Genomic DNA, 24,809 nt, shown 5'->3' on the forward strand with positions numbered 1-24,809 from the left:
CCCCAAATCATAAAATTGGGACCCTTGTTGGTTGCTGAATGAATCAAATTCCCCTTTTCCCCCTGCCGTTGAAGTAGAGAACAATGATGGAGTTGCATCAACAGGGTAGTAACTGCCAAACCAGCAAGTTATCCTGCACTCTTTTCTTCCCTTCTATTCTTTAGCCTTTAGGGATCCACAATATTTAAGAAACAGAGAGTAGGATTAAATGGACAATTTTCTCAGTGGAAGGGAGTGGACAGTGGAGTGCCTCAGGGATCTGTATTGGGACCCTTACTTTTCAATATATTTATAAATGATCTGGAAAGGAATACGACGAGTGAGGTTATCAAATTTGCATATGATAAAAAATTATTCAGAGTAGTTCAATCACAAGCGGATTGTGATAAATTGCAAGAAGACCTAGCAAGACTGGAAGATTGGGCATCCAAATGGCAGATGAAATTTAATGTGGACAAGTGCAAGGTGTTGCATATAAGGAAAAATAACTCATGCTGTAGTTAGGCAATGTTAAGTTCTATCTTAGAAGTTACCACCCAGGAAAAGGATCTAGGCATCATAGTGGATAACACATTGAAATCATCAGCTCAGTGTGCTGCGGCAGTCAAAAAAGCAAACAGAATTTTAGGAGTTATTAAGAAAGGAATGGCAAATAAAATGATGGATGTCATAATACTCCATGGTTAGATCGCACCTTGAACACTGTGTGCAGTTCTGGTCACTGCATCTCAAAAAGGATATAGCTGCACTGGAGAAGGTACAGAGAAAGGCAACCAAAATGATAAAGGGAATGGAACAGATCCCCTGTGAGGAAAGGCTGAAGAGGTTAGGACTGTTCAGCTTGGAGAAGAGACGGCTGAGGGTGGATATGATAGAGGTCTTTAAAATCATGAGAGATCTAAAATGGTAAATGTGAATCGGTTATTTACTCTTTCGGATAATAGGACTAGGGGGCATTCCATGAAGTTAGCAAGTAGCACATTTAAAACTAATCGGAGAAAATTCTTTTTCACTCAATGCACAATTAAGCTCTGGAATTTATTGCCAGAGGATGTGGTTAGTGCAGTTAGTGTAGCTGGGTTTAAAAAAGGTTTGAATAAGTTCTTGCAGGAGAAGTCCATTAACTGCTATTAATCAAGTTGTCTTAGAGAATAGCCACTGCTATTACTGGCATCAGTAGTGTGGGATCTACTTAGTGTTTTGGTACTTGCCAGGTACTTGTAGCCTACATTGGCCTCTGTTGGAAACAGGATGCTGGGTTTGATGGACCCTCGGTCTGACCCAGTATGGCATCTTCTTATGTTCACTGCTGAGGCACAGCCCATGTTTAACCTTCTGCTAACAAATTTGAAATGCTTTCCATATTTTCAAATGTGTTTGACTAAAGGTGTCTGACATGTCTACAGAATTTCAAGCTCAATTGTGGTAAAGTTAGGTGTGCACTTTACTGGTTATCATAAAATCGGCATGCAGGGTCTCTAGCACTGGGATCTGGAGAAGGAATTGTACTACCACTTGGTACATAACAGGACTAGCAGGTAATTGACCCACAGCAGCTCTACTGGCCATTAAAGAGATCACAAGGGACAGTGTAAGCTTGGCCCCGATGACCTGTAGCCACCTGGTAATGCTATCACAAAGCCAAGAATTTCAACTACAAGGTCCCCATCTGTATACCTGGGAACTGGAGACTCAGATTTCAATAAAATCTCAGGGGCTCTAGGGACATCTGAAAAATATCTATGCTGCCCTCCCCAGTCCATTTCATATCTCAGGATGGCCATAACACAAATGTTCCCAGATTTGTCCATTTGTGTATCTATTTCAGGAAGTGACCCAGACTAATAACTGGGCTCCCCTCCCAAGGATCAATCACAGGACTACGCTGTAGAAGTTTTAGGAACTTTGGAGATCTACTGCTACTGTAGAAGGCCATCGGGTCTTGAAAATGCTGTCATGGCCATGAAACTTCAGAACGCACGGTGGACATCGGCAGGAGATTCAGAAGGTATGGTTTCCCTTCACGCTCATCCATATTCACTGTGTACAGTGCTTGAGCATGGTGTCCAAAAAGAGAGGTATGGCCTAAAGTGATATAAAGGCACAGTATATTGCAAAAGAAGACTACCCTGAGCTTCCGGGATATATTAAGATTCCCTTTTGGTGGAGTGCATCAACACTCTTTGCTTCCAGCATCACCCATCACTCCTGGCTGGCAGGGAGCTCGTTGGAATGTGTCTCAAAAGTGGAATTTATCATCTTTAGGTGATTATAGTGAGCAGGGCAGGGGGTGGGCAATTCGAGTCCTTGAAAGCCTCAAAACAGGTCTGGATATCCTGAAAATCTGGCCTGTATGTGACTGTCAAGGACTGCAGTTGGCCACCCTTGCATACAGCCTCTCTGGAGTAATGCTGCTCAACCCACTCCTTAGGACTCACCTAGCCAGTAAGGTTGTCAGAATATCCACAATGAATATGCATGAGGTAGATTTGCATGCACTGATTCCATTGTGTGCACATCTCTCTCATGCATTTTCATTGTGGACAGCTTGAAAACCTGACTCTCTAGATGGGTCCCAAGGACTGGGTTGAGAACCCCTGTTCTGAAGCTACTCAATGAAAACAGCACCCCCTGGTGCCAGAGGTTTGTAATTACTCAAGTCACAGCTAAGGTATACAGTTGGTTCTGTAGTCCAGAAGGGACATTAAGACCTTAGGTGAAGGATTCCCAAATCTGTTCTGATGACCGACCCCCCTGCCACCACCATCACCACCACATTATTTATTTTAATTTATTTAAAAATATATAGCCCGCCTAGCTACAATACTAGGCGGTTTACAATCCTACACATAATCAATCTCTGTTAGACATACATAAGAACAATAAAACAAACATAAAATAGGTTAAATAAACATACATGAAACCAAATAAAAACCAACATAAAATAATCAAAACAAGCACATAGGCAGGTTATCAGGATATCCACCATGAATATGCATGAGATAAATTTGCCTATAGTGGTGACCCATTACATACAAATCTATCTCATGCATATTCATGGTGGGTATCCTCAGATGCAGACTGGTTATAGAGTCACTAGGACAAGCCCTGCGTTAGGTCCTCATTTCAATTTAGCACTCAAGTCTCATCTCTTGCTCAAGCATTTTCATGCCCAAGTCATGCACTGGCATTGTTTTAAGTTTCCAAACGTGGTGTCTCATCTTCTGTGTTGAAGGCCAGCTCTTCTGGATATGGTGGGCACTCATCCTCGGTGGAATTGGCCTCCGCATCCTGGTTGCTGTCCTGGTGCACGGTCACCTCAGCAGAGCCTTTGCCCGAGCTGATGGATTCCTGGTCATAATGCTGGAAGCTGCTTCTGACTTTCATGATATACCTACTCAACACCCCAGCATCATCTTTGGGGTTCACGGGCACTGCATTCTCCATCACTGAGCGTCGTAGCAACTTCACATCCACATGCAGCCGGCCCATGCTTTTATTCAGCTCAGTGATGCGGTTTCCAAGATCTGTTAAGTAAAGCAAAAGGAAGAGACAGACATGACAACTCCTCAGCTCATTCTACAGCTTAGAGACCTGAATTTAATGTAGTCATCCTTTTCCCATCTAGTCTGGATCATTTCCAAAGCTATTTTGGGGGACATCTAGGAATGTGTGGTGAGAATGAGGGCCATGCCTCAAAGCTCTCAATGCATATTAAATAAAAATGAATTTTCTCGCAGGACAAAGCAGAAATATGGATACTTTTTAATAAGAATGCATGCTGGCAATCTTATGGTCCACGTCAGTGAAATAAAACTTTTATTACAGTATTCATGCAAAATAACGTTGTCAGATGGCTTCCTTTGTCAATTCTTAGACAGGTCACTGTAATTCCTTCCCTATGAGATGGGAATTTCTCTGCACTTCTGATCACATGCTTGCAGAAGTGGATCTTCAACTTACAATCACTCTCTCCTACGGGTTTAAGCATAAAGACTGAGTAGTTTCATTTTTTGTAATCTCTTCCCTTTGCATTGTTCTGACAGCCTGCATTCCTCCTGCATGATAGGCAATCACATGATCTAGGTTGCTTTTGTATTGGCATTGAGTTTTTTTATAGCTTATAAATACACATTTTGATTGGCTTATGTTGACCATGTGACTATCGTTTTGATTGGTGCAGCAATTTTTTGGCACTAAAAAAGCCAGTTTAACCATGTTTATAAGATTCTGTGTTTAGATGCTCCGTACGAACTCCTGTTACTTCTGTTTCAATATTTCCCGGACAGAGGAAACACCATGCCGGCGCCCATGGGACTGTTCCCGCCCCTGAGACCGCCCACCGCAGCCCACCACCGGACAAGACCACAGCACGAACACCAGAGGCGAGGCCCAGGAGAGCGCAGCCTGCCCGCCGAGACCGGCAGGAGCCTGAAACAAAGCCAGGACCAGCAGGAGCAGGTAGGAGATAGGGAGAGAAGGCCAGGCAGGCAGCTGGAGACGCACTCCCTTCCCCACCTCCACCCTCGGAAGGAGGAAATGCCACGCCGCTGCTCGTGAGACTGTTCCTGCCCGCCCGCCACTGGACAGGATCACGGTGCGAATGCCGGAATGCGACAAAGGAGTTTGCCCCTTTGTGCACCCCTGAAGTGACGTCTGAATAAAATTAAATGCTGCCCATACCAAACAGCTAGGATAATGGAATCAACTAACCTCACTGAAACCATCACAGGATAAGGAATATATAGAATATATGGAAATCTGCATAGAACTTCAAAACAGAAAGAAAAAAGGACCAGAAAGCTAATCTATTCCATAATCTCTTCCAGTCTAATGTTCACTTTACTATTATTAAATGCTCAATCACCATCAAATAAAAATCCTTTTGATAAATGATTTCGTTCTCTTAAATCAAATTGATTCATTTCCCCCCCCCAAAAAAACGTAAAGGAGGGGGTCTATTAATAATCTGTAAAAAAGAGGTCAATCTTAGAGGTACAAAATTGAGATCTACCCCCATACGAGGTGGCAATACTAAAATATAGGCATGGTCTATTGCCCACCTGGAACACTCCAAAGAGACTGCTCCCCCTAATTTAAATTTTCACAAAAGCGTTTCCATCTCTTGAATCCACCCTAATCGCAGGAGACATCAACCTACATGTAGATAACATACCCAAAAATACAGCAGGTGAAATATTCCTAGATATATAAAAGCAATGGGCTGGTCACAATTCATAACAAACCCCACCCACAAAGCTGGACACACACTTGACCTAATATTCGCCAGCACTAACTACAGAATTAACCCATCTCACTACATACTACCATGGACTGATCACCAACTAATAAAAGCAGAAATAACCCTCCTGAACACACAGCAAGCTAAATCTCACATTAATCAATCATTCACTTACAGGAAAACGATAGAACCACAAATACTTGAAGAGACCATTAAAAATAAAATAACTGATTTTAAATTTGATAATGCTTCCTCAGCATTTGACTCCTGGGAAAAAAAATCATCAATAACATAGCTAATAACCTGTGCCCAGTCCAGGAAAAAACGTACCAGAAAGAATACAACACATCTATAAAAAAAACAAAAACCCTGGTATTGTGAAGAGCTAGGACTCACTAAACAAACCCTGAGGAAATCTGAAAAGCAATGGAGAAAATGCCAATCCACGAAATCACTAGAAACATACAAATCCCATCTAACAAAATACCGGGAACAAATCAATAAAGCAAAAAATGGCTACTATGCTAAACGGATTCATGGTGTAATATTGAATTCCAAACTACTCTTCAAAACTGTTAAAAACTTAATCAAGGACCCATCGTCCTCAGCCTTGAACAATTACAACTTTTGAATAAGCCACTTCTTTGTTAAATAAAATCAATAGGCTAAAAACACAATTCCCCCACCTGCCTACGTACAAATGAACATGAAGAAAAACATGGACAAGCAAAATGGAGCTCATTCGACATGGTATCTAAGCTCGAAATCAACCAAATCACCACAAAAATTAAGCATGCTATACACCCACTGGATCCAATCCCTGCAAGATCCCTGAAAATAATACACAGCGTAATTAAGCCAGCAATCACAACCATGATCAACAACTCGCTATCAGAAGGGTCGATCCCCGATAAGGCAAAGCAAGCTGTGATTAAACCCACCCTTAAAAATAAATCCAGCAGAAGTGATGATTGGATATTGGTCGATAGTTCTCCCAATCTGCCAAAATCCTAGAAAAAGCAGTGTTATCACAACTAGAAAGCTACCTAGAAGACAATAATATTCTATAGCCTAACCAATTTGGCTTCAGAAAAGATCGCTCTATAGAAACCCTCCTCATTTCACTAAGTGACTATGTACTTCAGGGGTTTGATAATGATGAATCCTATATCCTGGTACTAATTGATCTAACAGCAGCCTTCAACACTGTAGACCATAACCTGCTATGAGAAAAATTGGAATAGATGGAACTGTTATCAAATGGTTCTCATCCTTCCTAGCAAACAAATTATTCCAAGTCAAACTTGACAATCACATATCGGACACCTTCCCAATCAATACAGGGATCAGCACTCTCGGATACCCTATTCAGCATTTATATGCTGCCACTACACGCATTACTAGCAGAACTAGGAATCAAATTCTTCCTCTGTGCAGACGACATACAATTCTACATCCCATTCAACAAATCATTTGAAAAAACTACCTCAACACTGTTAATATAGATGAAGGCAATACGACAAAGACTAACTCAGCTGAAATTAACACTAATCACAAAAAAACCTGAAATCGTATGTTTGAGGAGAAATTCCATAATAATCAAACCGCCAATCCTAGACCTAGGAAACTTTAACATTACTCCCTCAGATCAGGTACGAGACCTAGGAATACAGATAGATGAAAATGTGTCAATGAAAAAGCATTTAAGCAAACTAATTAAATATGATATTCCAAACATCAATATTCTTATGACTGAAACCTTTACTAACAATACAGGACTTCCGCACTGTTCTACATACACTAATATTTTCCAGCATGGATTACTACAATTCCCTATTACTAGGCCTACCCTCTGGACTCATAAAACCTTTACAACTACTACAAAACGCCTCCATCCAGATTGCTACTAGGGGCAAGGAAATTTGATCACATCACCCCCTCGCTGATAGCACTGCACTGGCTTCCTGTACAATACAGAATTCACTATAAAGTATTGACACTAATTTTTAATATCATCAACAACATTAACCCATGCCTATTAGGAGTGACTCTTCAACCATTCACATTGCCGAGAGCCTTAAGATCGCAAGACAAAGGACTTTTAAAAATGTCTACAACACGGAGCGCACGCTTAATGCAAATAAGAGATCATATGTTTTCCATAGCGGGCCCCAAGTTATGGAACTCTCTCCCAGAGTCACTAAGTCTGATAACAGAAAGAAAGAGTTTCGAACGGGAATCGAAAACATGGCTCTTTAGAAAAGCTTATAATCTAACATAAAGGACAATAAACTGACAATGTCACTATCAGATCTTTAAACAATAATAGTAAATTCAGCAAAAAGAATTAAATGATATGAAGTGTAAAAGACTACATTATGAGCATGGCACATAGGATAATGAAATGAAATAGCACCTTAATTAACGCATACTTGATGATGTTGTGTTGACCTAGAATAAGTATTTATAATTGTAAGAAACTAGATAATGCATGAATAGGACCTCGACTATGCATTAGCTGTTTGTATTAAGCCAGAATATGAATGCTAACCTAAATGGGAATGTTGACCCAGAAACCGAACGATGATTTTGTAAACCGTTGTGATCTCATCTTGGAACGACTGTACATAAAACACCTAAATAAATAAATATTCCTTTGGCTATACTTTCCTATTGAGTCCCTATTATCTTAGACACCTTTGCGCTTTTGTCTTTTCTAGAATGCTTCTCGTCCCTCGCAACGCAGCCTATGGGTGAAACACAGAACCATGTTAGGGGACGTACGAATCATTGCCCTGTCTAAGAACTGACAAAAGGAGCCATCTGACAAAGTTATTTTGCATGAATACCGTGATAAAGGTTTTATTTCACTGAAGTGGACCATAAGATTGCTACTATACTTTCTTACTTTTAACTTTGACTTTTCCAAGTATGGTTGATACTTCCATATTATCTCCTACTTTTTAACTGGAAACATAGCACTGTCCTTCATCAGTAGGACAGTCAGTTTAACCTCTTTATAACCCCCCTCCTCAACTTTGGCCTAGATCCCTTAATTCTTAGCATTTCATCCTTGGTGAATTAGCTGGATGGAAGGTTTGCTTCAGAGCACAGACATCTCGCCTTTCAGTCAGACCGCATTGAAACGTTTTCTGAAGAGCTCTGTTAAAAAAAAAAAAACCTGAAGCCTCTTGCCAGGGCAGGTGACCCAGCAAGTATTTCAGAAGAAGCATTAGGGCACCTGCTTTGTGTGGTGGGGGGGGGGAGGGGTTTTACCTTTCCTCCTGCTCTCCTCAAACTCCCGCCTGGCCGTGTCTATGTAGCGCTGCACCAGAGCCTTGATCACCTGCAGCCGATAGGAGGAGCGATTCTCCGTCATGTCTGGCCCCCCGAAGCCTCTGTCAGACTTAATGCAAAAAGCAACAGAGAGTTAAAAGGAATTGTATTTCCTCTTAAATAATTGTCTCCTCGGTATATCGTCACCTTAAAATATGAATAGCAACAGCAATATACCCAATTACATATGCAATCAAGTTGATAGATAGGTTCCATTTTTCAAGATTTAATGTTAGATTGACTAAAATACAAACAGCAGGAGAAGCGGCCATTTTGGGTATTCCTTATGTATCAAGAAATGGTGTCTCCTGTTGGCCCACTAACAGCGATGCTCTTATTTTCTCTCTACAGTTCATCTCCTGTTCACTTACTTAACAGTTCAAAGCAAACAGCAGGTACAAGAATGAATAACAAAGTTCTTGCAATTCAGTGGGCTCATATTAAAAAGAGCACCCCCAACTCAAGTATGCTATTTCTTTTCTTCTTTCAATAGCTCACAGAAGTCTTTCCATTCTTGCTACATACTCTGCATCTACTACTACTACGTAAGATTTCTATCGCAATATGCAGCGCTGTACAAAGACCACATAAGAAACAATAGAGCTTACAATCTAATCAAGACAAACATACAGGGCCAAAGAGACTTGGGAAGTTTCATATAGTAAGACAGTGGTTAAAATTAGTTTGTTAATGAGGCTGAATTTATGATTACATTTCTTTACATCTACTCTCTCCAACTGTAGTAGCTCAGCCATTTTGTCGGATCAAGTACTCAAACTTGGCAGCTCCTCTTCTATCCACTTTGATAATAAAACTTATGCGTGCAGCTTGGAGGGCCAAATACACAAACATCTTCTGCCCTTTCCCTAACTGTAGACATTTGCCTTTAAATGGAATGGGATCCCTCACACATTCTTTACGCTTTTGAAATTCTCCATCCCAGAAGTCCTCCAGTCTATTACAACGCAAAAATTACGCACAAAGTTTCTTGTTTAATCTGATATTTATTGCAATTGTGATGCCTTTTTAAAGGAATGATGCAATATTTTAAATTTAATTTCCTTCAAAGTAACGGTTGTTAGAAGTTCATTTTTCAAACTCAAGGGCCTGATTCATCAAGGTATTTTCCCATAGACACAGAATGGGAGAAAAGCCTTTCCAGGCCGATACAGAATGGCGCGCTTGGCCGAGCGCACCATTTAGCCCTCGTTTGGCTGCGTGTTTTAATCGCGCTATTATTACCCCTTAGCATATGGAAAACATGCAGCTAACCCCCACCCCCCTCTCCAAAACTAATAGTGCTTGTCACATGCAAATGCATGTTGATGGCCCTATTAGTTATTCGCCCAGAATACTGAAAGTAAAATGTGCAGCCAAGCTGCACATTTTACTCTCAGAACCGGGAAAAGTGTACAGAAAAGCATAAAAAACTGCTTTTCTATACACCCTCCGACTTAATATCATAGCAATATTAAGTCGGAGGCACCAAAAATTTAAAAAAAATAATCTGCCCACCGGTCGGCGGGTTCAAAAAACGGATGTTCAATTTTGCTGGCGTCCATTTTCCAAACCCGTGGCTGACAGGCGGGTTCAAAAACTGACGCCGGTAAAATTAAGCATCGGTTGTCGGAGCCGCTGACAGCCACCTCTTCCCCTAATAAGGCGGCACTAGGGACGCACTATTATCCCTAGCGCCTCCTTATTACCGCCCAGCCTCATTTAAATACAAAATCACGTGCCCAGGAGAGGTGCCTGAGCACGGTCGGGAGAGCGGGTGCTCAACTCAGAGCCTATTAGTGAATCAGGCAATCGGAATCCCAGAACCCACAAATTTCCATACTGTTCTCCAGTCTCTAACGTCTCCCTCCATTGACGACTGCAATTCTCTATATTCAGGTTTACCTCAGCACCCCCTCCTACAAATAATTCAAAATTCCGCCGCTTGGCTACTCACTGGCACACCAATTTGTGATCACATTACCCCGTACTAAAAAGATTTACACTGGCTACCGATATCATGGCGCATCAAAAACCAAACTGCAGTCATTATCCACAGCCTCCTCCATCACATCTCATCTCTGTAGATCACGTCTACCTTACGGATATGCACCCCAGCACGAATCCTTCGTTCCTCCAATTACTGCTTGACATTCCCTCTCCTAGAGTCGCTACGACATTTGAACATTTCTTTTCCCTACTGCTATCCCTCCGGCTCACAGGAGACACTAAACAATTCAGGAAATTATTAAAGATTTACCTTTTTACAGAAGCATGCCAATAGCCCAGCTAGTACGAACCCCTTGCCTTTTTGTACTATATGTATTTTCTGTAATTTTAGTCATTTTATTGTTTATTTTGCTATTATGTATGTTTCCTGGTTTCGTGCCCTGAACTGTATTGGAGAGGCTGGTAAGAAATGTTATTAAATAAGTAAAACCTCTATATTTAATATATGTAGCTCTTTAAAACGTCTCTGCGTCTCTTTTACAGTAATCTCTATACCCACACTGCAACCTGCCAGTAGTTGCACAGGTCTGCTAAGCTAGTTTCTCACCCATTTTGTTTGCACAGTGAACATCATTGCAATATCGAGTTCCTAACCTCTCCTTCTGCTTGCATTGGCTGCCAACTGCCTTTCCATATTTCTTGTAGTCCCAACCCAGTTTAAGGATGTTAAGCAATGGAAAACTTGACTGTTGAGATGATAAAGTGCAGTCTGTAGGATGCGTGTGGGTGTGAATGGTGTTTTCTGTTGGGAGACAGGGTGAAAGTGCTCTCTCTCCTTTTTTCCTCTGTTTCAGTTTTATGTTGTTGTATTGCTTGTTTCTGTTTCTTTTGTGTAATGTTTCATTTCTTAAGAGAGAAAAGTTTTTGCAATGGCATATGGTGAAATGCACATTTTCTGTACATAATTAATGAGGACATGATACTGCATTTGCTTAAGGGTGCATTGCATTGTGTATTCTTCATCATGTAAGTATTCAGGGGGAATTTTGTTATAGGCTAGGGCAATAATTAAAAATACATTTAAAAAAATGGGAAGAGTTAATTACGCAGGCACACCAGCACAGAAAAAGAGCAATAGATTTGTTACTGCTTATTCTCAGATTTCAGGATTTTGGACTCTAATAGAGAATCTCAGGATAAGAAAAAAACAGAGAAAAGATCCTCCTCTAAGATGGATTTCGTACTTCCTTTGTTCGTAAGCTTGGCATTATCATTAGTATCCCGTTTGCTGTGTTTCACTTACATACTGACATGAGACATGTCACCGAAGGCTTTGTTACAGTAAATTGTCGCTAGGAGGCACTGTTAGGGAGATATTTCTTTAGCAGGCGCCAGGTGGGCAGGCTTACGTGTGTACGGGACGAGAGAATGTATAAGCACTCCAGACAATGCAGCTCACACCACACGTTATAACTGGCTTATTGGTATTATGAAAGGAGGCAGGGTAGCCCATTCTTGGCAACACCCACTTCTCATACTTGTCTTCTCCCATTGCTCTCTCTCTTTAACCCTCTTGGTTTAAATTCCCTGCACCTCGGCCAGAAATGAAGTCCTTCGGGATATCTTGCAGGGGCTGGGGTCGTCTTTGCCTCCTGAAGGTCTTCTGCTGGTGATAGCTGAAGATCTGGCTTGCTTCCCAAAAAGTCCTGGTTTTATAGAGGTTTGTTCCATAGGCTAGACCAGTGGGTCCCATCCCTGTCCTGGGGACCCCCCCAGCCAGTCGGGTTTTCAGGATATCCACAATGAATATGCTCGAGAGAAAATGTGCATGTTATGGAGGCAGTGCATGCAAACTTTCTCTCATGCATATTCATTGTGGATATCCTGAAAACCCGACTGGCTAGGGGGTCCCCAGGACAGGGTTTGGAATCACTGGGCTAGACTGTCCTTTACTGACCTCTGGGTGTGGTACGGTGCCTTGTTGACGTCATAGTGATTGGTGGGCTCTAGGCAATGAGTGGAGTGCCCGCTATCTTGGGTCTCGCACCTCTATCATACAAGGCTTGGAGTTTGTGGCTCCCAGCTCTCCTGGGTAGGTGCAATGCTGAAGAGTGTTGACTGTGTACCAGTGGTTGGTTACTGGTCCTTAACACGAGATACGTCTGGCCTGTGAGGCCTTGTGTCAGTTCATCTTGGAAAGTCTCATGCTGAAAAGTGCCTCTGGTATTCTTCCTGAGGGCGACCTCTCAGCTTCAAGGTGCAAGGGAATACAAACCAAGCATCCGAGCATATCTTATGCTAGGCTTAATATGAAGTGCTTTTTTTCTGGAAAAAAGGTGCCAGTACCCACATGTAAGGCCCTCCTTGGGGGTAGGATGGAAAGGGACAGCCATCCAGGGCCCTAGCCCCTGTCTATGAAATGACAGCATTGCAAATATTATACCCAGCCCCGGAATACCAATACTCCTATTGGAAAAACAGAAAAAGGCCAGCCTGCCACAGATGATTATACAAACTGCACCCTAGCAGAATCCCTCATCTTGATCACATAAACAGAACATAGAAAGACCCTCATCAAATATAGATTAAGTGACCCCCAAATTATAAAAAGAAATATGCAGACAAAAACTGAACCGGAAACCGCAAGAAGCCAGACGCTGCATGCAGCGCGCCACTGGAGAAAGAGAAACAGAAATGCGTTGCCTCCTGCGCCGTGCAAAATGCGCAGAGTTCAGAGACGCTGCACATTCCCATTCCCAAAACGGACGCATTCAGATCGATAAACCAAAAGGGCAAGGCTTTGTTTCCCCCCCTACCTTTGTTATCTGGACATTTTGGATCCCCACAGAGCACCCCCAGCACAACAGCGATGGAGGCTCAGCAGCTCCAACACAAGCCCTTCACCCTGCCCCCCCCCTCCCCACACGGACACAAAGGGACAATGAGGGGGGGTTTGTTGGCCCTAACACAAGACCTCCCTCCCACTCACACAGATACACAAAAAACAAGAATGGGAGCTCGGCCACCCCTCTCCCCCGGGGATTCTCTCACCTCCCCCTCTCCCCAGGGACCAGGAATCTGTATATCTCTCTCTCTGTTTACTTTCCTGCCCAGGCAGCAGTCTCTTCCCCAAGCCCCTTCTCTGACAGAAGGGCACAGGGAGGGGGAACGGAGGCTGCATCAGTTGCAATTTTTTTTTTAAGAGAGAATCACAGGGCAATTCAAGCAGGTGGAGAAAACGGTGCCAGTATTATTCAGTCCCCCTGCATACTCCCTGAGAAAAGCTCTGCTCAGATGCCAACCCTATTATTCTTACTATCAACCCCAAGCTCTATCATCACACCCCACCCCGACATATCTGAAGGCATGGGAGCAACTGAAGGGGCCTGAATATTAAAAAAGAGACAGGTGTACGTAGTAACATTTCACCACACACAATGTACACATAGCTTCACGGCAAACTAAAGTGTTTCAGGATAAATGATTATAGCGGCAGCTCCCGGCATATCAGTATTCATTTATTCACTTCGATCCAGGTGAAAAGACCAAGGATTGGCCCCTTCACGGGCAATCGTTAGTGAAGACATCGATCCCTATTCAGAACCGAGGGCTTTTACTGGCAAACTTTAACAGGCTGAAGTTAACTGCCTAACTTTAAATGGCCATCTGTAAAGTTAGCCGGTTCATTTTAGCTAGGTCAAGCTATTCAGTACTCAGTGTGCATCGGTCCTTCATTGATGACTGTCGGTGAAAGGGCCTAGCGTTGGGTCTTTTCATCAATGTAACAAAAATATCAAACTCAGATCCCCAACTGAGGCCCACATTGCCACCTCCAACTCCCAAACAGATCAAGTCTCCGACAATGCCTAAGCAAAACACAGAGAGCTTTGGCCTGCTTTCAACCTCCTGACGAAGCTGCTGTGGCAAGAGACGGAGCCAGTCCAGGTAACCTGCAAACGCCCCCTCCCTGAGTGAAGGCAAACAGTCGATCCTAAAGATCAGGTCAGTTCATAAGTGCGGCACCTCCTCGAGTCAGCCACTAGATGGCCCTAGGTCCCTGTTTAGAAACTACATCTCAGTGACCCTTCTATCCCCTTCAGCCCCTCTCAACCTGGACTGCTGGGACTGGTTGCCGGTGCCTATTTATTGAAGTCATTTGCGTCAACGTCAGAGAAGTGAGGATGGAGTTTTTTTTAAATTCCCTAGTGAGGCCTCCCTGCCTGATCGGGAAATTTAGTTTGGAGATTTCTCACTGTTCACTCCCTGCCAGAGGATTTCCCTCATATCTTTTGCAGCGAGATAGATTTTCGCTCGCTCTTCTCTTGGGACTCCCGTGAAGGGACCAAGGACCTGTGGAGCCTCACTGTACTCCCTAGGTGAGGCAAGCAGCAGTGACAGTACCCACAGTGTGAGATTTTTCAAGGTCAAGATGTATCTTGCTTTTCCAGAAGGGCGGCTGCTTAAACCTTGCACCCTTTGGAGAAGGTACACCCCCCGGCCATAAAGGACAAGGGCTGAAGACTTGTGAGCCTTAATCTACTCCCCAGATGGGGCGAGCACCAGTGACAGTAAAACAGCAGTCACTGAGATTTTTTGTGGCCAGCGAGTATTCTAAAGAGTCAACACCACAGGATAATCACTAAGGCTCTTTGGTTTACCAGTTACGCTATCTTGAAAACAAAAATAGAAGCATGAACAAACAAGTAAGGGGTAGATTTTCAAACATTCGCACGCACATCCATGTGCACGCGGTTCCCGGCGCACATGGACGCGCTTTTATAACATGCATGCGCTGATGCATGAATGATCTAAAATCGGGCCGCACGCACATGTGCGCTGGATTTTACAATCCACGCGCGCATGAGCAGGCACCGCGCGCAAAGGTGGGGTGGAGGTCAACTTTTGCAATTTCCGCGCAGCAATGCAGTCCGTTCCGATTAAGGAGCGGACTGGGAGGGAACTTCTCTACCCCCTTACCTAAATTCCCTCCCTCTTCCCCTCTCCTCCCCACCCCCTAAACCCTAATACGTAGCGCACGCCGGCCAGCTGTCATCGGGACATCATACAATGGCGCTGTCCCGATGACAGCCCCGCCCCATCCACACCCCGCCCATGGCCCACACCTTTGAAGAGGCCCGGCACTTGTGCGCGTACCGGGGTTTATGCGCGTGGCCGGGCTTCTTTGAAATTTCACGCAATGCGCGCAAGACCTTTTACAATCCAGCCTTAAGTGGAGAAAATTAAGTAACCCAATCGATAAGGCAAAATGCCACAACCAACTTAGACTATATAATACAGAAACGGACATCACTTAAAAAGCTTATCTTTCAAAACTATTGGCTCAGTCTTCCAACAGACCTAAGGAACTTTTTGATATTGTAAAACACTGACAGTTACACCACAATCTAAACTAACTCAACTGCCTTCAGCTTTAGATCTGGAGTGATTGAGTATATGGGAAGGCAAAAGAGTGTTACAGGATTTGCGAGTGAACAAAATCTTAAAAGAGTAGTGTAACAGATACAGTTTTAGCAGGGGGGGGAGGGAGGGACAGCATGAGAAGCTTAAATAATTGTTGAAACAAGGGAGGTGGTAGAATATTGTAATAGGTCATTCAAATCGGTGACTTCATGGAATGCCCCCTAGTCCTTCTATTATCCAAAAGTGTAAATAACTGATTCACATCTACTCGTTTACTTTTAGGTGTTTTTCAGACTTATCGCAATTGGAAGTTGATCAGTTGATTTCACAAGTGAAACTGACATACTGTAAACTGGACCCTTGTCTCTCTTGATTACTGAAACAGACTAGGAGAAAGTTATTACCCTCATTACAGAAACCAATCAATACTTCCTACAATCTGGCCAGGTCCTCAGCCTTTCGGAACAAGATGTGTTTCCACAGGAGCACTGCTCCAGTATAGCTACAGCTTAGCCCCTTAATACAATCAAACATAACTTAGCTCAACAGTTGAAAAGCTATTCTGGCTCATCCTCCAAGAGTCGCTCCATGGCAGACCGGCTAGGCTAGGCTGTTCTGTCCTCCTCCCGTGCTGTATGTTTGCTGCCTTTCTATGGAACCTATCAGCCTATAGCTTTGGGAGAGGCATGGCTCCTTCCTGATCAGATGTTCACTGGTGACATCATCCTACAGGCTGCCCCCTGGGAATCCTGGAAAATGTAGTTCCCTAGGAGCGGCTATCTTCACTTCAGATTGACCTGCCTCTAAATAAATCTATTATTATGCAAAGACTCGTATCAAAATCATCTCAGTGTGTAAAAGCATTTTTTGATCCAGGGCAGATAACTAGTCATTGATCTCTAATCGAGGGAGGATGGTACTTAAGGAGATCATCTTGAACGTGCTGATGTGTCCGAGGTCCAAGATGGGATAAAGTCCTTCTGTCTTTTTTTGGAATTAGAAATCTATGTTCTGCTCCTGTAGTAGAACACATCCTATTGCACTGGCTAGGAGGCGGGTTGATAGTGCCTCCTGCTAAAGGCTAATTTAATGTGCAAAAAGGGCCTCCTTAGAGGATAGTTTGGAGGGAAAGTGATGAGATTTAACCTGCTACCCCTGTTAAGAACCTCTACACATATGTCCGCCTGATGCCTGACTATACTGATAAAGTAATACTGTAAGATGAAAGCTGTCTAATAACGCTTGACTACTTTATTGAGTTTGAATGTAACTAGGTTTCCAATAACTGCCACCCTCCCTCATCACATAATTCTTAAAAAAAAAACAAAAAAACTTCTACACATGTATCTGCCTGATACCTATCTATCCCGATGACGTAACATCATACAATGAGATCCATTCAATAACCTTTGACTTAATGTTAAAGTTAACATGTTATTTGCCTTTTTACCTAAGACTACTCTAGAAAAGAATATTCGTAACGTCAAATGACTTCACCGCTACTCTAACTCTCAATTAATCTGTGTCCAAGTTAGTTAAGAAATCCTGTAAAGATGCCATTGTAATGCACAACTCTATTTGTTCATTGTAAACTGATGTGATATACCAGTTCAAATGTTGGTATATAAAAACAAACAAATAAATAAATACATATATGATCTTCAATGCCCAACAACCTGTTATGAAAAACCAGGCAGGAATGAAGGAGTGGATTCTTTCCCCCCTCCCCCACTGGAAGACTGTCCCAGGCCAACCAGGAATTTTGTTTATCAACGTAGTCCAAAATTCTAGTTTGGTGTTTTTGGGAGAATTGTAAAAATTTGGTTTCCACCCTCTCTCAGACATTGTGCCCAGTGATGCTGATAATGTAAGTAAGTAGTGCAATGATCTTTTAGAAGGTCCACTGATTCTTTCACTTTCCCCAAGATTATCATCCCTGGTACATGGGACATCAGCAAGGTCTTCATGTACATCCTCACTTAGCCCAGAAGCTCTAAGCCAAGCTAATGTTCTTGCATCAATGGCTATTGCTGATGTTCTGAAAGAAGCGTCATATGCCTAAGAGGTTGATCTGATAAGGTGTTAGGCACATTCTTTGGCTTCATGGAGAGCTGGTATGAAATGTTGGGAGACACTGGGGCATATCTTGGTTTTGTAGGCAAGACTACATATACTGCACCATGGTCCAATTGATTTGCAGCTATTCTGGAATTCAACATAGCTTACTAAAATCGTTTTTTGCTGTGGTATCTGACAAAGCGAGATCCTTACCCAGAGATATATTAAGAAACTGCTGAATATATATTACACATTCTATTCTCCTCCACTCTCCAAGTAGACCTTTTTCAATTACTCCAACTACATTCATTGATATAATTCTGTGCCTTACTTTAAATTATGTTAAGACTGTTTCTGATCCATGGATGCATCCCTAATCTTAGACTCCTAAGCTATATATTTCTCCTATTATATATACCCCAAGCTATATATAATTTTCCTTTATATACCCTTCCCCTCTAAGTACGTCTCCATTGTATATTATCCTCCTATGTTTACAGGTTTTAATTGATATGTTAATTGATATGTTAAATTGATATGTTGAAGATCAACCTCTTCAGCGATTCCTGCAACGGGACCGGACCGTGCGAGGCCTGCGCAGTCGGCGCCGAGACCCACCGGGGTAAGGCCCTTAAACGCACCCTCACCCCGGCAGACCCCCGCGCCGACCACGAGGCACCGATCCCAGACCTCGGGCTCCTCCTGCAGCCCTCCTCCCGGCCGGCAGCCAATCCAAAAGACCGCAGCGCAGCCAATCACGGCAGGGCCAGGAGCCCTTTAAATCACCCGCGGCGACGCTCACAAACCTCTTCAGCGATTCCTGCAACGGGACCGGACCGTGCGAGGCCTGCGCAGTCGGCGCCGAGACCCACCAGGGTAAGGCCCTTAAACGCACCCTCACCCCGGCAGACCCCCGCGCCGACCACGAGGCACCGATCCCAGACCTCGGGCTCCTCCTGCAGCCCTCCTCCCGGCCGGCAGCCAATCCAAAAGACCGCAGCGCAGCCAATCACGGCAGGGCCAGGAGCCCTTTAAATTCACCCACAGCTCCTAGGCGTCGCACGCCGAAGGAGCACGACAAAGGGGCTAGCCCCTTTGTGCGCCCCTTCGTGCAGCCCCTGAGGACAGTGGACTGGTCAGACGTTATCCCGCAGCAACGCGCCTCCCTCACCTACAAATATCTCCCAAACATTTGGCTACACCGGACAACAAACAAAATCACTAATCACCCTGTCCCCTCAAGGACAACTAACGCTGCACCTTCACCGGCCAATATCCCTCACCTGCCTCAGCAATCTCAGAATGTCTCCTTCTTTCCCAATCCCAATCCTCCCTCATTGTCCACCTTCCAAAGGCCTTCCAACTCGACAGGCCCATCACCACAACCTCAAAACCATATCTCCAATTATGATCACTCCCTTCACCCAACTGCTAGGCCTCACACTATTTTCGTTAACATTATTCAATGCTCAATCCCTATCAAAGAAATCAGTAATACTAAACGACTATCTCGTCGATGTGAAGCCGGATATATGCGCAATTACTGAGACCTGGCTCAAACCTTCAGACACTGCAATAATTAATCAACTACCCACAGTGACATACAATTTCTTTTCCATCCCACGCCAGGGAAGAAAAAAAGGAGGAGGAATCCTCCTAGCTACAAAAAAGGACCTCAGATTCACTCAGCACTCCACCAATACAAACTCTAAACTCGAAATTGGCTTCTTCTCTTCAGACAAACTCCAAATTCTACTTGTCTACGCCCCTCCAGGTGTCCTGGAAACAGATGCCTCTCCTCTGGTCGAACTAACCACCTCCCTCATCAATCTGGACGCCCCAGCTATAATCTTAGGAGACTTCAACCTCCACGTCGACAACTCTATACTATCACCCAACTGCGAAGCCTTACTCACAGCATACTCCGCTTTAGGTTTCTCTCAACTAGTCAACAAACCCACACACAAAGCCGGCCACACGCTTGACCTCATCTTCGTCAATACAGCAATTAAACCTGTTCAGCACCCCACGTGCACGAAGGTCCCTTGGTCAGATCATTCCCTCATAACATCTTCATTCTCAATAAAAGATACCAGTCCATCTCGCATACCCTCCCCTTGCTTCACTTACAGGAAAACATGCTCCATGGAAGATCTTAGCAATCACATATCATCACATCTCACTCAAGTAGATCTCACCAATCCGAATTCAGCTCTACGATCTTGGAACACCATCACGGAATCCATTGCCAACAAGCTATGCCCTCTAACAACAAAAAAACCACACCCCAATTCATCCAAAAGACAACCATGGTTTACACCAGAGCTAAAAAAGCTTAAACTACTGCTAAGACAAAAAGAGGCTAAATGGCGCAAAAACCCATGCACCATCACCCTATCTACCTATAAATCAACTCTTCACCAATATAAATCCAATACATTAAGATCCAAGAGGAACTATTACGCATCCAAGATCCACCACCTAGTCTTTGACGCTAAAGCCCTCTTTAGCTACGTTTCTAATCTCACACAAACAAGCCCTCCAGAAATCGCTCTCACCCAAGCTAAATCTAAAGCGGAAGAACTAGCAATATTTTTCAACAACAAAATCAGCAAACTTCTAAAGCAGCTTCCCACTAACACAGTTTCTACATCTACCTCACCTCAGACCGCCGTCAACAATACCCGCTTAGTTGAACTGGAACTCACTTCCTCCATCGAGATCCAAGATATTCTACGGAAAATGAAACCATCCTCACACCCATCAGATCACATCCCCTCGAAACTGCTTCTATCAATTCCGGACACTATCTCCAAATCCCTGTCAGATATCATAAACTGCTCAATAACACAAGGATCTTACCCAGATGACCTCAAATTGGCCTCGCTCAAACCACTACTCAAGAAACCAAACCTAGATCCTAATGACCCAAACAACTACCGACCAATCGCCAACCTCCCCTTCATAGCCAAGATCATGGAGAAATTGGTAAACACCCAACTCTCAAACTACTTAGAAGAAAACAACCTCCTATTCCCATCACAATACGGATTCCGCAAAACACTTAGCACGGAGTCCCTCCTCATCTCCTTGACAGATCACCTCATCCTGGGCCTTGATAAAGGACAAGCCTTCTTACTGATCCTACTGGACCTTTCGTCAGCCTTTGACACCGTTAACCATTCCCTACTCATTAACCAACTAGCCTCCTTAGGTATCTCAGGCACAGCACTCTCCTGGTTCATATCATTTCTCAGCAACAGAAGATTTAAGGTCAAGCTACAGAACAAAGAATCCGCACAACACCCTTCATCAGTAGGAGTCCCACAGGGCTCTTCCCTGTCTCCTACTTTATTTAATATTTACCTCATACCGTTATGCCAACTTCTCACCGACCTCAACCTCAAACATTTCCTGTACGCTGATGATATCCAGGTCCTGATCCCCATTAAGGATTCCCTTGCAAAAACGCTGACTTACTGGAACACATGCCTTCAAAAAATTCAACTCCTCCTCACCAGCCTCAACCTGGTACTAAATTCCGGCAAAACTGAACTCCTGCTCATCACCTCTGAGAACAGCACCATCACCTCGACACAACAAGACACACCAACAATCACACAAGTGAGAGACCTAGGAGTCCTAATTGACAATCGCCTGAATTTCAAAGCCACTATCAACAAAACAACTAAAGACTGTTTCTACCAACTACAAGTGCTGAAAAGAATTAGACCGCTTTTCCATGCCCAAGATTTCAGAACCATCCTGCAAGCAATCATTTTTTCAAAATTAGACTATTGTAACACCATCCTACTTGGTCTTCCCGCTTCTTATACCAAACCACTTCAGATGGTACAAAATGCAGCTGCACGAATACTGACCAATTCCAGGAGAAGGGATCACATAACCCCCATCCTAAAGAGCCTCCATTGGTTACCTATACACTTTAGAATAATATACAAGGCCATCCTTACCACATACAAAAATATCCACCTATTGGCTCCCATCGACCTACAGATCCCTCTCCAACTACATAATTCATCAAGACCAACAAGAGATGCATACAAAGGAACGCTACAGGTACCACCACCCAAATCTACCAGACACATCACACTAAGAGATCGGGCATTCTCGACAGCCATTCCACCGTTATGGAACTCCATCCCCTCAAACCTCAGACTGGAAACATGCATCTCAACCTTCAAAAAAAGACTAAAGACATGGATATTCACACAAGCATTCCCGGACTCAAACTGATCTATTTCATCCATACCAATCCCTACCTTCACCTACACCATGATTAACCATCTCCGCTATCGTTTATATGTTTGAATTAATGACCTGTCCTTTCTCTTCTTCCTCTGCCAAGTTCTAATCACCCTGTTATATGTAACTGCCTTTTTCTGCACCATTGTTTTAGTTTATGTTTACGATACACCCTTGTTTTATGTGAACCAGCATGATGGGACTGCGTTCTCGAATGCCGGTATATAAAAACCCGAAATAAATAAATAAAAAATAATGTTTCATGCTAAACTCATTTGATTGTAAAGCTTGTTGCTGAATTATTGTTCATTGTAAACCGAGGTGATGTTTTTTAACGTGCCGCGGTATATAAAAAATCCCTAAATAAATAAATTAATTAATTAAATAAGTTTTTGATCTTGGTAGGGCAACTGGACCTTTTGGTGGCCTGGACAAGACTGAGCTTAATATCTGGTTTTCTTGACAGTGTAACAATCTTGACTGAAGTTCCTGTTGTAGTATTAGTGGCACAGTTACAACTTGTTTTGGAGGTTCAATACATTTTAATAAGCCAAATATATCCTTTTTAGGCTCTTCATTTTGGGAAAAAGGAGAAAGAAATCTCCTTGGCCATCTTTTGAACCAAGGCAGGATAAGCTGTGTCCTCGGAAGGAGATGTACTCCTAGGAGGTTTTGGAATAATGGAGAAACATAAGATGATTCAGATTCATCTGTGAATCAGATTAGTATAGATGGATCCTCTGGCACTGTGAATCGTTGCATTTAGGCCATATTATGTCTTTTCTAGACTGAAAAGGAGGCATTGTACACTGACTTTCCATCTTCGGTATTACTGATTCCAAAATTGGGGGTATCTCTTCCAGTGATGAACTTTCCCATCCTTCTGACCATGGTATGGTGGGTTCAGCTGCTGGAAGAACTAATTCAGCAGCAAGGATTGGTATTGGGGAGCTTCAGTCCCATTTAATTGCTTCTGTGCCCAAACCAGATTCTGCATCGCGAATGCATATGTGTAGAAAATGGAGCCATGATTTTGCCTGTGGATGGCACCGATAACGTTTTGGTACCGATGATGGATTCTGCCAAAGAGGATCATGCCTGTGCTGAGGAAGCACCTGTCAGCACAGAGCGCACACATTTTCTTGGAGAGTGAATAGCACCTGTGCCAAGACTTCAGACATGGTGCCAGCCATGAGAGGACTATGCCAAAGAGTGCTTAACTGCAGAGGAAGATGCTTGAGGAGAGCTCAACCGTCTTCAAGGGGTAGCTTCTTAACTTTTTCGCCCTTGAAGATCTGCAAGCACAGGCGGTACATGAATCTAGCACATCCGGGAAGGCCCCAGACAGAAGACACATCTGGCATGCTGATCTGACAGAGTCATTTTGAAAGAGCAATGAGGACATCTCTTGAACCTCAGCATTTTGTCTGTAATTTTGTCGAGAACCAGCACCAAATCAAACTAAAAAAAAAAGAAAACATGTTTTTCTTCAAAATTTGTTTTTAGGAGACATAATGAAAAAGAAAAAATTAGAGAAAAATTAAACAAAAAGTTTATCACAGAAAAAAAGAGATGAATGGCTTGAAGAGAGCGAAAAACCGTCCTTTAGGGCTATTGGAAGACGATGACTGAGAAGACTTACATGCAAGCAGCTGTGTGGGAATGCCCATGCATGCTCAGAAAAAGGAGCCGAGATAGCTTTTCCCTTGTGTGGCTGATCCCTGTCCTGCTTTTCCACAGAAAACAAGCAGATGAGATGGGCCTTTCCATCTTTAGCTGCCATTGTAATATGTTCTTACCTATAGCAACGATGACTCACTATAGTTTGTATTCTAAGCGACACTCAGACTGTCCTATCTGTACACTTACAATGCTTGAAATAGGAGGATAGTCTTGTTTTTTCTTGGGTTTGTAGCAGCAAATAAATCGAAAAATACCCCTAAAAAAAAGAAAAAAGAAAATGAGTTAAGCATTTCACTTTGTGAAGCTGCACGGGGACACGGCTGCGAACTATATGCGGAGGCTGCGGATCAGCAACAAGGTACCTTAAAATTCAGTGACTGCAAGCAAGATTCTTGCATGCCAAAAACATTTGGGGTGTAAGATGATGAAATTCTTCTTTGCGTGCTCATAGACAAAGTCACTGGTCCCCACAGTTATCTGCCTTCCTTGTGGCCCGTATGATTCGGAAACATGGACCCTTGCTTTTGAAAGAAGAAAGGTGAACCCATACTGGGGAAAGAAACCCTAATTTTTTATTTTCTCCCCTTTAATGTTGACATCTTCACTTTCCCTCCTCCTGAGATGGCATGCCTTGAGGCAGCTCAGAGGGTCCTACCTGGTTCTCCAATGTGCACACTCTGTGCTGCTCATCGGCAAGGAAGAGATGCCACAGCAGCAGTAGTCCATCTTCCCATCCTGCCCAGGCAGTGCACCCATGCCTGACTGGAGCTAATAGATAAGGATTCCAGATCCCCTGCACCCTCAACCACCAGTGCTATGGCCTGAACCAGACTTTAATAATAATAAAGAGGCTTAC

The 24,809-nt window shown here is 43.3% G+C and overlaps 1 protein-coding gene across 1 annotated transcript in view; it reads right to left on the bottom strand.

Annotated features, from left to right (window-relative positions):
- Window positions 1–2,836: 2,836 nt before the first annotated feature.
- Window positions 2,837–24,809, bottom strand: part of LOC115091702 (short transient receptor potential channel 2-like) — a 263,493-nt gene continuing 241,520 nt past the window's right edge. The window contains exons 24-26 of the mRNA XM_029601860.1: window positions 24,140–24,209; window positions 8,519–8,648; window positions 2,837–3,527 (exon numbers count right to left, since the gene is read on the bottom strand). Of these exons, the coding sequence (XP_029457720.1) occupies window positions 3,196–3,527; window positions 8,519–8,648; window positions 24,140–24,209 (532 nt within the window). The 3' untranslated portion in view covers window positions 2,837–3,195. The remainder of the gene's footprint in view (window positions 3,528–8,518; window positions 8,649–24,139; window positions 24,210–24,809) is intronic.

This window comes from Rhinatrema bivittatum, chromosome 5 (assembly GCF_901001135.1).
Source record: "Rhinatrema bivittatum chromosome 5, aRhiBiv1.1, whole genome shotgun sequence".
In the NCBI taxonomy this organism is placed as follows: domain Eukaryota; kingdom Metazoa; phylum Chordata; class Amphibia; order Gymnophiona; family Rhinatrematidae; genus Rhinatrema; species Rhinatrema bivittatum.